General features: G+C 39.7%; 1 protein-coding gene and 1 long non-coding RNA gene across 3 annotated transcripts; one reads left to right on the top strand and one right to left on the bottom strand.

The window, feature by feature from the left end:
• Positions 1–6,432: 6,432 nt before the first annotated feature.
• LOC136518489 (uncharacterized) lies at positions 6,433–11,626 on the top strand. Of its 2 annotated transcripts, none has more exons than XR_010774519.1 (4): positions 6,433–6,562; positions 6,661–6,752; positions 6,858–6,944; positions 11,115–11,626. It is a non-coding gene; the product is annotated as an uncharacterized lncRNA (long non-coding RNA). The 2 variants fall into 2 exon arrangements; XR_010774520.1 differs by lacking the exon at positions 11,115–11,626 and adding an exon at positions 7,408–7,529.
• On the bottom strand, positions 6,467–10,977 carry LOC136518488 (putative disease resistance protein RGA3). Its single transcript, XM_066512147.1, has 2 exons — positions 7,272–10,977; positions 6,467–6,604 (listed from the first exon to the last, which is right to left on the bottom strand). Exon 1 carries the CDS (start codon positions 10,686–10,688, stop codon positions 7,296–7,298), a length of 3,393 nt encoding a protein of 1,130 aa, XP_066368244.1. The 5' UTR covers positions 10,689–10,977; the 3' UTR covers positions 6,467–6,604; positions 7,272–7,295.
• Positions 11,627–12,197: the final 571 nt, after the last annotated feature.

Genomic DNA, 12,197 nt, shown 5'->3' with positions numbered 1-12,197 from the left:
AACGCGGGAAATTTATCTTTGAGAGGTTGACTACCCAACCAAGTGTCCATCCAAAAACGAGTCTGTGACCTGTCTTTTACTTTGAATGAACCAAAACTCATGAAAGTGTCTTTAACATTCATCAGACCTTTCCAAAAATAAGAATCTGTTGGTCTTTTTGTACAGCCCCATAAAGTCTTGTCTTTTAAGTATTTATTTCTCAATAGCTCTTGCCACAAGCCATCCTCATTTAAAAGTTTGAAAAGCCACTTACTCAACAAACATTTGTTTTGTAACTCCAAATTATGAATACCTAGGCCACCTTGTAATTTTGGTTGGCACAAGATTTCCCATTTGGCCAATCTATATTTGCGCTTGTGTTGTTCGCTTTGCCAGTAGAATCTTGATCTAAAGCAGTCGATCTTCTCCAAAACCCCTTTTGGGATTTCGAAGAATGACAGCATAAACATCGGTAAGCTAGAGAGCACCGAGTTTATTAGGACCAAGCGACCTCCTACCGAAAGCATCTTTCCTTTCCACCCACTAAGCTTGTTTTCAATTCTATTTTCTATTACCCTCCAATCTTTATTACTCAATTTCCTAGTGTGCATAGGCAAACCCAGATAGCGAAAGGGATATTTGCCCAATCCACATCCAAACAACTGTGAATAAAACACCTCATGATCCCTTGCTTTACCAAAACAAAAGATTTCGCTCTTGTGAAAATTAATTTTGAGCCCCGATAGTTGTTCAAAAGTGCTTAGAATTAATTTCATATTAACCGCCTTCTGAACATCGTGACTCATAAAAATCACAGTGTCATCCGCATACTGTAGGATAGACAGCCCATCTTGGATAAGATGGGGAATGACTCCTTCTACCTGACATGCTTCCTTAGCTCTAGCAATTTGTATGGCCAACATGTCCACCACTATATTAAATAGTATTGGAGACATTGGGTCACCTTGCCTTAATCCTTTTTTTGTTTGGAAGTATGAGCCAAGCTGGTCATTCACTTTAATGTTTACATTTCCTTCCTGTGTAAACTGCTGCACCCACGAACACCACTTATGCGAGAAGCCCTTCATCCTTAAAGTTTGTTGTAGGAAGTCCCATTTTACTTTGTCATAAGCCTTTTCAAAATCTATTTTAAAGATTATCACGTCCTGTTTTTTCGAGTGAAGTTCATGGATTGTCTCATGAAGTATCACTGCGCCCTCCATAATGTTTCTTCCTAGTAGAAAGGCCGTTTGTGTTGGTCTAATAATTTTCTGGGCAACAGTAGATAGTCTATTTGTCGCAACTTTGGTAAAGATCTTGAAAGAAACATTTAACAAACATATAGGTCTGTATTGTTGAATGACTTTCGCATCTTTCTTTTTTGGTAATAAAATTATAGTTCCAAAGTTGAGACTATGCAAAGGCAAGTTCCCCTCATGAAATTCCATAAACAGAGCCATCAGATCTTCTTTTACCATGTCCCAGAAGACCTGATAAAACTCTGGTGGAAAATCATCTAGGCCCGGTGCCTTATTATGTTCCATCTGAAAAATTGATGCCCTGACCTCAGACTCTGTGAATACATGAGTCAGGTACTCATTTTCCAGTTCAGATACTTGTGGAATATCCTGAACAAGGTGTTCATCTAATTTCATATTAGAGTTATCTGGTGGGTCAAACAGGTTTTTATAATAGTTGGTAATATGCTGCTTTAATTGAGCATGCTGCTTTAATTGAGCATCACCATCTATTATAGTGTCACCGTCCTCCAACTGAAAAATACGAGTTTTTCGGTGCCTACCATTAGCCAACAAATGAAAATATTTAGTATTAGCATCCCCTTCCGGTAGGTGCTTTACCTTTGCCCTTTGGTACCATTTAACTTCCTCCTCTCTAAGTAATTCAGCGAGTCTCTCACTTAGCACATGTTTCAAATTTAACCCCGTCTCATTCAGAAGGAGGTTCTCTGTCTTCTTATCTAGCTCATCGAGTTTGTCTAGCTTCAAGAGGATACTTGACTTGTTAAGTTGTTATTTGATCTTGTCGATAAAAGTCCGGCGAACTCTTACTGTTAGTTTTTTTTTTTCAAATGCCAAAGCTTACATGAATTTGTGTAAAGCCAGTAACTTAATTAAATCCTATATATGTAGGCGGAGGTTGTCATTCAAGTAGCTATTGAGAGATAGGGCATGTTTAGTTCCAAAAAATTTTCACCTCAAAGTGTCACATCGAATCTTGCGGCATATGCATGGAGTACTAAATGTAGACGAAAAAAAACTAATTGCACAGTTAGGTGAGAAATCGCGAGACGAAACTTTCGAACCTAATTAGTCCATAATTAGATACTAATTACTAAATACAAACGAAAGTGTTACAGTAGTCAAACAATAGCCAAACCCAAAAAAAATTTGGAACTAAACGCGCCCATATTTCATGAAATTTAACAAAAACCAGTTTGATGCTATCGATTTCAGTGCATTTTTCTATAAGCTTTCTTAAAGTTTGACCCGAGATAGTACAACTTAAATCTTTTATCTGAAAAGAGAGGGAGTAGTGCATCAAAACCGTTGACAAATATTAACAATCATATCGTCCATGTTATGAACATGCCATGGCTGCTTCTCCGGTTATTTTCATTGGTTTGACAGTCCTTGTATGCCATCTTATATATGGATCATTATATTCTTTAATTAGACATTACCAAGAAGACACATGTGGCTAATCGGCCATCACAGCCGTTGAAAAAGTGTTGTTAGATATGATTATATATCGGAAAGGCCAAAGTAATTGGTATCTTTTATTTAGGCCCTGTTCGGTTGAACTAATCAGCCTGGCTTATCAGTCATGGTACAATATTTTTCTTCTATAATAAATCAGCGAACAATACTTTACAGTGCACGGGATGTCTATTCATGATCATTTTTGGGCAAGGTTCACCATAAAAGCCAGGAGACTTTTTTTTTTCGAATAACAGGGAGACATGTGTTGATAGAAATAGAAAGAACAAAAGAAAATGACACTTTAGTAGTTTGGGCCCATCTGTATTGTTGACGTAATTAATTGGGCCGGCCAGTTTACTCTAGTTTCAATGGAATGTACAATTTGGTATTAAATGATGATTAGGATTAGGAAAGCGTAATCATCAAATCATGCATTGACTTAAGCCGGGCGGCTAGGCTTAGATTGACTATTTACTTTTATCATAAATATAAGTTTATTAGATTTGTCCTAAGTCATATCTTTTAAATTTAACCATCAATATACAAAATTTTATATAGACTAACAATACAAGATCGGTGTTACTAGATTAAAAAAATACTTTTATAATTTTTTCAGATTAACACAAACGTTCATATAACACTCACACACACTTAATCCTATAAATACGCAAATGCAAACTCTAGCCCTACGAGCATCTCCAAAAGATTAGGTACGTAAAAAGTCACCATAGCTGCGTCGGCGCGTCGCTATCGAGTTGCACATCGCCATCATATAATAAATCTAGAAAAATACGAGCACATGTGCTAAGTCAAAGACTTGACCAACACTCAACTCGCAATACTTATATAATAGATAACTACTTTAAAATAGTATACTTTTATGGATATTACTAGTTAAAGTAAAAAAACGAGCACGAACTTAGATGGACTTATATTTGTGACGTGAGGAAGTAGATAACTCGCATGACTAGTCGGATAATGATTAGGCTTCATCCTTGTTTATTAAATGCAAGTGGTTTGTCGCTGGTCAAGCATGGGCTAGATTATGGTTCGACTGTCTGGTTAAGAACTTGATGTGAGGTTTATTGCTGTTTTCAGCCAGTTTAATCTTACTGGAAATAATTTTTATAATATTTGTTTTACAAGAACAGCTTTGGTTGCTTGGAGGTGAATCGGCAGCCGATTTTTTTTTGGTCTTTTTTTGAAAAATATTCATAAATAGACCTCTGGAGGTATCCTTTTGTTTTCTAGACCCTGGGCTCGGTGGCGAGGTCGGAGGCCAGCGTTGGTGTGGCGTCCTACGTGGTGGTTTGTGTGGCACAACATGACACTAGGCTCGGCGTAATAGATCTTGGTGCCGAGCTCGGCGCCAAAGTCTTCTGACAAGTGGGGGGCCTTTTTCTTTCCTTTCTCAGTTCTCTCTCTCCCATTCTTTCTCTCTTGCTGTGACCGAATGCCTCTCCGCCTCCGACCATGCAGTCCCAGGCCTCCCACCTCGGCGCCAAAGCAAATGGCGCAAAGACATGTAACCTCGGCATCAATTGTTATGGCACTGAGCCCAGGGTCTAGAAAATGAAAGGGTACGTCTAGGGGTCTATATGTAATTATTTTTCAAAAAAGGACCAAAAAATTAAACAAATCGAATCAGCGACGGGTCAACATCCGTTGCCAGGTCGCATGTGTATGGAGAGGCGACCACGACTACTACTACTAACTATGACTACGACTACTACGACTACTACGACGACTACGACTACGACTATACTTAATCAATTTTTTTAGTCTGACTAAATTTCTTGAATTTTAATCAAATTTAAAGTAGCATTGAGTATCAAAATAATTGTATTATTAAATCTACCATGGAATATCTCTAGCTAGCACATTTATTGGTATAACAAATTTTAGAATAATGGTATAAATCTTGATCAAAGTCAAAGAAAATTAACATACGACTACTACGACGACGACTACGACTACGACTACCACTACCACTACCACTACCACGACTATGACTACGACTATACTTAATCAAAAATTTTTAGTCTGACTAAATTTCTTGAATTTTAATCAAATTTAAAGTAGCATTGAGTATCAAATTAATTGTATTATTAAATCTACCATGGAATATCTCTAGCTAGCACATTTATTGGTATAACAAATTTTAGAATAATGGTATAAATCTTGATCAAAGTCAAAGAAAATTAACATAAGACAAAATATATTTTATAAAAAGGAATAATGCTAACGATCAACAATCTAAGTTAGTATCTTTTGATCAAAACCAAATGCATTTATTTTCTTTCGCTCTACTTTGCACCCCATTACGAGCATATACACTAGAAAATGATATGATTTCCAAGTAATTAGAGTCTAGATTAAAATAGGAAATACAAATTATACACCTTTGATGGAGTTTATTAGAGAGATGTCTGATTTTGAAGTTCAGACTACAACGAAGGAGTTTTTTTTATCAAAAAAGGAGTTTTTATAGTTTTTTTTAGGAGAAGGAGGTTTTTTTAGTTTTTTTTAGCAAAAGGAGTTTTTTTAGGCTTTTTTAGTGGAACAACGAAGGATGTAAAACCAACCTTTTCTCTTTCTTTTCACCATCGGGAGGCCACGGCCCACTAGCCCAGCCCATTGTGTATGTCCTGGATTCGGGATTCCTGATGGGCACACGTATCTTTAGCAGACGGAGATCAAGCGGCCCAATCAAATGGGATTCGGCCCTATTTCTGCAATCTGGAGATTAAGCTTCGCGTGTCAACTGTCACCCCGAGGGCCGAGGCTCACCGGCCTGGCGGCGGCGGCGCTGCGCTGCCCGCGCACCAAGCACACAACCACCGTCTTCCCTACAGAAGACCAACCACGCCCCCGCGGTGCGGCGATGCCCAGCCAACACCTCGCGCAACTACGCCATACCATAGTCGCCGCCGCCATAAATTGGAGCCCAGGGAGGATGAGAGAGGAAGAAGCGCGGGCGAGTCTGCAATGCTCCTTTCGCTTCGGAGACGGTGAGCTTGTTGGTTTTTTTTCTCGCTTATCGCGGATTCACCGCACGTTGATTCGTAAGGAGACCCGCAATCTCCATGGCATTCCTCCACCCGTACGATGCATTATTTTTTGGCGCTACTGATTGCTCTCCGCCTTTCTCTAGGCTGCGTACTAGCATTTGCATCAGGGACGGTGACGATTAGTGGACCACCTTTGCTTTCTCTCTCCAGATTCTAGATGGAAATCAGCATCCCATTGGAGTTAAATAGAATAGTTATTAAAAAAAACCTTTGCACTTGTACTATAAATTTTACAATTAGAAGTGTTCATTCCTATCATGAGAGGTAACATTGAATTTTACCCGAAAAAATATCTGTTTAGCTCTTGAAAGTTGCAATGACACATTTGACTAGTCGAGTACCAAGAGGCATTACTTTGTGAAAGGATAGTGGTCACAGTTCATGGGGCAGAAGAAGAGAAAGTAGATGGAAATTTGAGGATAAGTGTACCTTCCACCCTATAACTTCTGCTTGCCTCCAAATTTGCTCTCAGTTTTGCAATACAAATGTTCAGGCTAGCCTTACAAGCACCATAAAATTCCTCAAAAAGCAAAAGAAAAGAACAAAAAAAAAGAGAGTAGGCGATCCACGATATAACACTTTGACATGTTGGTACTATCAGAGGCACAGGTTCCTCATGATTGGAATGTGGTTACACAGAAGAAATTAACTGACATTGCTACTTGCCAGTATTCTTGTTTTCATGTTGTCTAGTGAAAATACCTTATTTTCTTGAGAAGTATTGATTGAACCATCTAGTCATAGATTCATACATTTGGATACTGCAATCAGATGGTGGATGGAACCTATAAGGTATAATGCTCTTGAAGCAAGATTCATAATTCAAATGAAGATCTGTAAATGAAGAAAAGAAGTATGTAAATGAGAATTTCGAATCATTGTTTATGCAGAACAGAATTGCAGATCTTACATATTCGACATCGAGCTGCCCTAAATTCAATAATGAAGTATGAGATACTGTTATCAACATTTTGATAAATATGTTAGTACCCTGGATACTTTATGTTGTAAACTTGTTGCTATGCATGCATGCATGGGAAACTTGCTCGTAACACGGTTAAAACCTCTTTTGTTTTTGCCTAAGAAGATATGACTTGGCCATGGTTGGTGATCTGAAGTAAACTGTTGCCGACAGGCTTCAAACATTAAACATTAGGTTTTCACGATAGTAAAGGTAAACAGTGTTATCTTTTGTTTTTTCATTTTAGTTTGCTTGTTGTACTGTAAATGGCTGTCTCTAGTAGCATTATTCTAAGATATACTGCTACTTGTCAAACACAAAGGTTGAAATCTTGCATGTACTCATTGCAGCCGATTCTTTTGCAGGTTTGTATATTGGTTCTTTATGATTACCGCTTGACATATAAAGTGCACTCAAGCATAAGTATGTGCAGTGTACAAAATTGATGAAAAAAATGAGTATACAGCCATTTGCCAAGAATATTTTTGAGCTTGCTGTTATGTGTGTGAAACAGTAGCTGAAGATTCATCTAGTCCGTACCTCTGTTGTGTTGCTATGATGCATTTAGAATAATCTTCTTCTTATGCTCCAGTCGGTCATGGTACTATCATCTTCAATCTCTATGGTTGGTACATGAGCAATTTTAGGCCAATCTTCACCATCATTTTCTTTGCAGCTCTTTGTTAGCAGTGGGCATTCTTTGATGTACAATTCTTTCAGTGATTGTGGGAGGCCCTGTTCTGGCAAGCTTGGTATAAGAGGACAGTTCAAAATGGTCATAGCTGCCAAGTAAGATGCTGCTTCTATACCAGGAGGCAAGCATCTTAGGTTGCTACAATGGAAGATCTCCAACTTTTTCAGAGTGGCAGGAAGCTTTACTGGAAATTGGTGAAGGCTGGCACAATCAGTTATGGCAAGATTTATCATTGAGGATATCTCATCAATCTCTCGAAGAAGAGGATTGATTAGGTTGGAGCACGAGCTGATGCGTAGATCTTCAAGCATGAAGGGCAGCAAACTATGCTGTTGGGATGGTTCCAGCTTCGGACAATCATAGATATGAATACTCTTAAGAGCAGTCAGTGCTCTGAATCCTTCAACTGGCAGGTGAGTTAATTCTGGGCAGCCTGTGATGGTTAATTGCTGGAGTGTTGATAATTTCTGGCAAAGCAATCCTTGCTCTAATGATGTAAGATTTGGGCACTGGTGAATCTGTAGGCATACCAATGATGATGAAACTTGAGAGCTTGGAGTATGTATTTCTGGAAGAATAGTGAACCCTGTTTCTGAAATTTTGAGCTTCACTACTGATGATGGGAAAGATGGGAATTCTTCTAGTAGTGGGCAGTCAATCACTGTAAGTTCTGTGAGCAATGGAAGCAACTGACCATCTTGTACAGAAGCCCAACCTTTTAGGTTAGACATGTCTTCAAATACGAGTTCCTTCAGTGATGGAAACCCCTTGACTTCACTGGTTCCTGAAAACTCTTGGTTGATGTGAACAATGGCATGGAGACCCCCAATATCTAAAAACTTGAGTAGGGGAAGTACTCCAAGCGCTGGTAGAACTGAACAGTTTGTACAGTCAGACAGGTGGATGGTTTGCAATTGAGTTAGTTTACTTAACCAATTTGGAAAGTATAAGCCTGCAAAGGCCTTGACTGTCAGCTCACTGAGTTCATGATGTGGTTGAAGGTGTTCAAGTATCTTTATGTCTTTATCTGCAGTTTTTGAAGTCAAGCGCCTCCTTTCAGACCATATAAGGTGTAAATTGTTGATGTTTGTCTTCTTCATTAGCAAAGCTTCATTAGCCTCTTCCACACTAGCCACACTCTCAAGATTCTTAATGCAGATATGTCCTGTGATTCCCTTCATGGCCTTCAATTCACTGATCTTGTATCCTTTGTCCTTACGGACAACAAATTCCTCCAGCTGTTGAAGGCAAGTCAAGTTCCCTATTCCAGCTATGCCAGTGATCAACTCCGTTCTTGCTTCTAGCCATCGAAGATTTACGAGATTGGTTATGGTCTTTGGGAGGTAATCTAATGCAAGGCAGTTTTGCAGCTTCAGTGTTTGCAGGCTGAAGAGCCTACCAATTGATGAAGGCAACATTGCTATTCCAGTGCCTGAAAGATTCAAATATCGAAGCAATTTTAAGTTACCAATAGAATCAGGCAGCTCAGTAATATCTCGTCGGTTCAGATCAAGCACATGAAGGTACTTCAACTTGAGGAACAGATCACTGGGTATAGAGCTTGTTATCGATTTGTATCCATTTAGTAGTAAAAGTGTGCGAGCTCTCTTAAATCCAAAGAAAGCTTCAAATTGGGTCCTGCCTCTGTTGTCACAAGAGAATGATAGATGCCTAGCACTTCTTTCAGGGCTGCTGCTGTGCGGGGGATCATGCAGTCTTAGGCCTTCATCCAATCTTAGGAACTCATCAATTGAGACAGACTGTGCTAGGTCATGCATGGCATCATGCATTACATATCCACTTTTGTGATATTGGAAGAAGGATCTGCTTTGTAATTCATCAAAATAGCCACTCCCAATTTCTTCCATCTTCCTCCTTCCTTGAGGCTGAATGAACCCAAGGGCCATCCAGATTTGAACCAACCTTCTTTTCTCAAAGACGTAATCTTTGGGAAACACTGAACAAAATGCAAAACATCGCTTCAGTGTGGCTGGCAAATGGGTGTAACTTAATCTTAGAGCTGGCAATATGTTGTTCTTGTCTGATGGTAATTCCCATATTTCACTCTTTAATATGTTCTTCCAATCTTCCTCTGCATCCCTGGTACATAGTAAACTGCCTACTGCTTTTGCAGCTAGTGGCAGGCCTTTCAACTTCTTCACGATGTCCTTGCCTATCATTTCCAATTCTGGGTGTGAACTGGAGTCACCATCTACAAATGCATGTTTCTTGAACAACTGCCAGCAATCGTTGTTTGATAGCTGCTTTAGGTGGTAAGGAGTCATCCCGCCCATTAGTATCCCCACATTTTTGTTTCGTGTGGTAATTATAATCTTGCTTCCCTTTCCCCCGCTAACTAGAGCACAGCGATATCTGTCCCATTTTTCAGGATCCTCATTCCATACATCATCAAGGACTAGAAGAAATCTTTTACCTTGCAGTTTTTTTGAGAGGTCTTCTTGAAGCAGGTTCATGTTTGTTGTGGCTGATGAGAACCCACTAGCAACTGATTCAATTGTTTCCTTGGTAAGCTTCATCTCATCAAAATTTTCAGAAACACACAGCCACACCCTTAACTGGAAATGCTCCTTTACTCTTTCATCATTGTAGATGAGCTGTGTTAGAGTCGTCTTTCCTAGTCCCCCCATGCCCACTATGGGAATAATAGAAAGGTTGGCATGGCCCAAGTTATTGGGGGCCAGCAACATCTTCACAATGGTTTCTTTATCTTCTTCTCTTCCAAACACACTTGAGTCATCGATCAGTGAACTTGTTTTGGGCCTCTCCTTTATCTCCGGCCTGTTGGTCCCACTGTTCATGTTTGGACCAATAATCTGTCTTTCTTTGATAAGCCTATCGAGTTTCCCCTCAATATTCCTTATTTGCTGCACTATCTTATGGTTAAATAAACAATTGTTCAACCAAAAACAGCAGAGACAGCTCCTAACCTTCTTCAGATGGTCATGGTTGAATGGACCTTCTAGTTTGGATCGCAGAGTCTCAGCTGCATACTCATCAATCAAGTCATCCATCTCATCTGCGACACCCTTGAGCTTGGCAAGCCAGCTGCGTGCAGCCGTATCCTTCAATTGCCGCTCCTCCGCATCTTCAACATGAAATTGAATTGTTGACAGGATGCTCGATAAGTTATGCAGTTCTTCAGTGACATCTCGAGGGAATCTCAGCTCTCCGATAGTAGCAGCAAGCACTTTCTCAAAGAGTGCCTGAATGAAGGCAGACAGTACAACCTCTCCAATCGGCATAGTGTTTTTCCCCTTTTGGTTGTCTATTGTTTCCCTCCTAGCAATGCAAATGAGGAATGCGGTGAGGTGGTTGAGGCCTGAGGGCACACTGAGTTATTTCTGTACCATTGACCCTGAAGTCGTTGCTCTTGCTACTTGTAGAATTTAATAACATATTTTCTGAAGAAATAAAAGTCTCTCTTTTTTTTTTGGTCATGCCATTGCAAGTCGGGCCAAATAGGTTCTGAAAGAACTGTTATCTGATTGGTGACGTCTGTATTATCACGACTTCTAGGCAAAGTTTATATTTCATAAAAAGAAAATTTTCCATGTATTACATATGTTTCTTGAAAACAGTTTCTATAGCTTGTATAGTTCATCCGAGTTATCTGCTGTTTCACTACTGGAATTGTTTATTAAGCATGGCAACCCTGATGTTTTCTGCAGTGCAGGCAAGGGGATAACTTGCCAATTCCTTGCTGTCACGTATAACCGTGCTTCTGGAAACGAAGTGAAGGAATCAATCCTGGGCAACTTCCAGGAAAGGCGAATGAAGGGCACATATTGGACTATATTTCCTTCCAGTGCCTCTCTAGTCAACGGTGTTTGGCCGATGCTGGATAGAAAATCTTGAAAAGGAGCTCCGTGGACAGGTGCACACCACTTAGCATCATTGACTGGACAATCAGGTGCACACAAGTCCCCTAAGCTTTTCGCGAAGCGTCAAAAAACAGAAGCCAAGTCGCAGTTTCTGCTGTTCTTGAAGAGTTTAGGTCAGTCTGTCGTTTTCGACATGTGGTTTCTTCTTTTGTTCTCCGAGCTTTCTAACAAGCAACAACGGACGAGTTCAGGCATTCTTTTTTTGACGATAATATGCAGCTGCTCGTTTATTAATCATAGTGGATTTAATGCAACTAATCTGGTGCTGCAAATGTTCAGCCTGTTCGTTTGCTCGTATACGATCGTGGATTATAAGTTGGAACAGTATTTTTCTCTCACACCAAACCAGCCAGCAGTAAATAATCCACGACCGTTTACGACGAAACGAACAGGCTGGTTGCTACTTTGTTCAATAAACTTTGACAATTCCAAAAACATATAATAATAAGCATTCAAAACTTCCATGTCTTTGGCTGTTTGTTCATATTTTCGATCTTGTAAGAAATCTGTTCATATTATGGGTTTTTTAAACGTACAACTGTCAATATAGCAGTGCAATTATCATCGACAAAAATATTTAAAAAAAAATATTTTTTAACTTAAATATTACATAAATACATTGGATCTCTTACATATTACATGGAAGAGTATATAGTACACTACAGTACAGTACATCAACGCCCGTAGGGCTGTACTATTACTTAACCTAGCGGGCTTCAGGCCCGCACCTCCGCCTAGTGCGGAGGCGAAGCAGCAGCCCACAGGCCACTTTTTAAACTCGTCGCCCAGTGCTAGGCAAACGATGTGGGACAAAACTTTCGGCCCAGGGCATGCAGGCTAAACGGAAGCGCCTCGCTTGGAAGGTGTGGG

Source organism: Miscanthus floridulus, chromosome 17 (assembly GCF_019320115.1).
Source record: "Miscanthus floridulus cultivar M001 chromosome 17, ASM1932011v1, whole genome shotgun sequence".
NCBI classification, from domain to species: domain Eukaryota; kingdom Viridiplantae; phylum Streptophyta; class Magnoliopsida; order Poales; family Poaceae; genus Miscanthus; species Miscanthus floridulus.
Note: the sequence above shows the minus strand (reverse complement) of the source record. Positions and strands in the feature narration are given on the sequence as shown.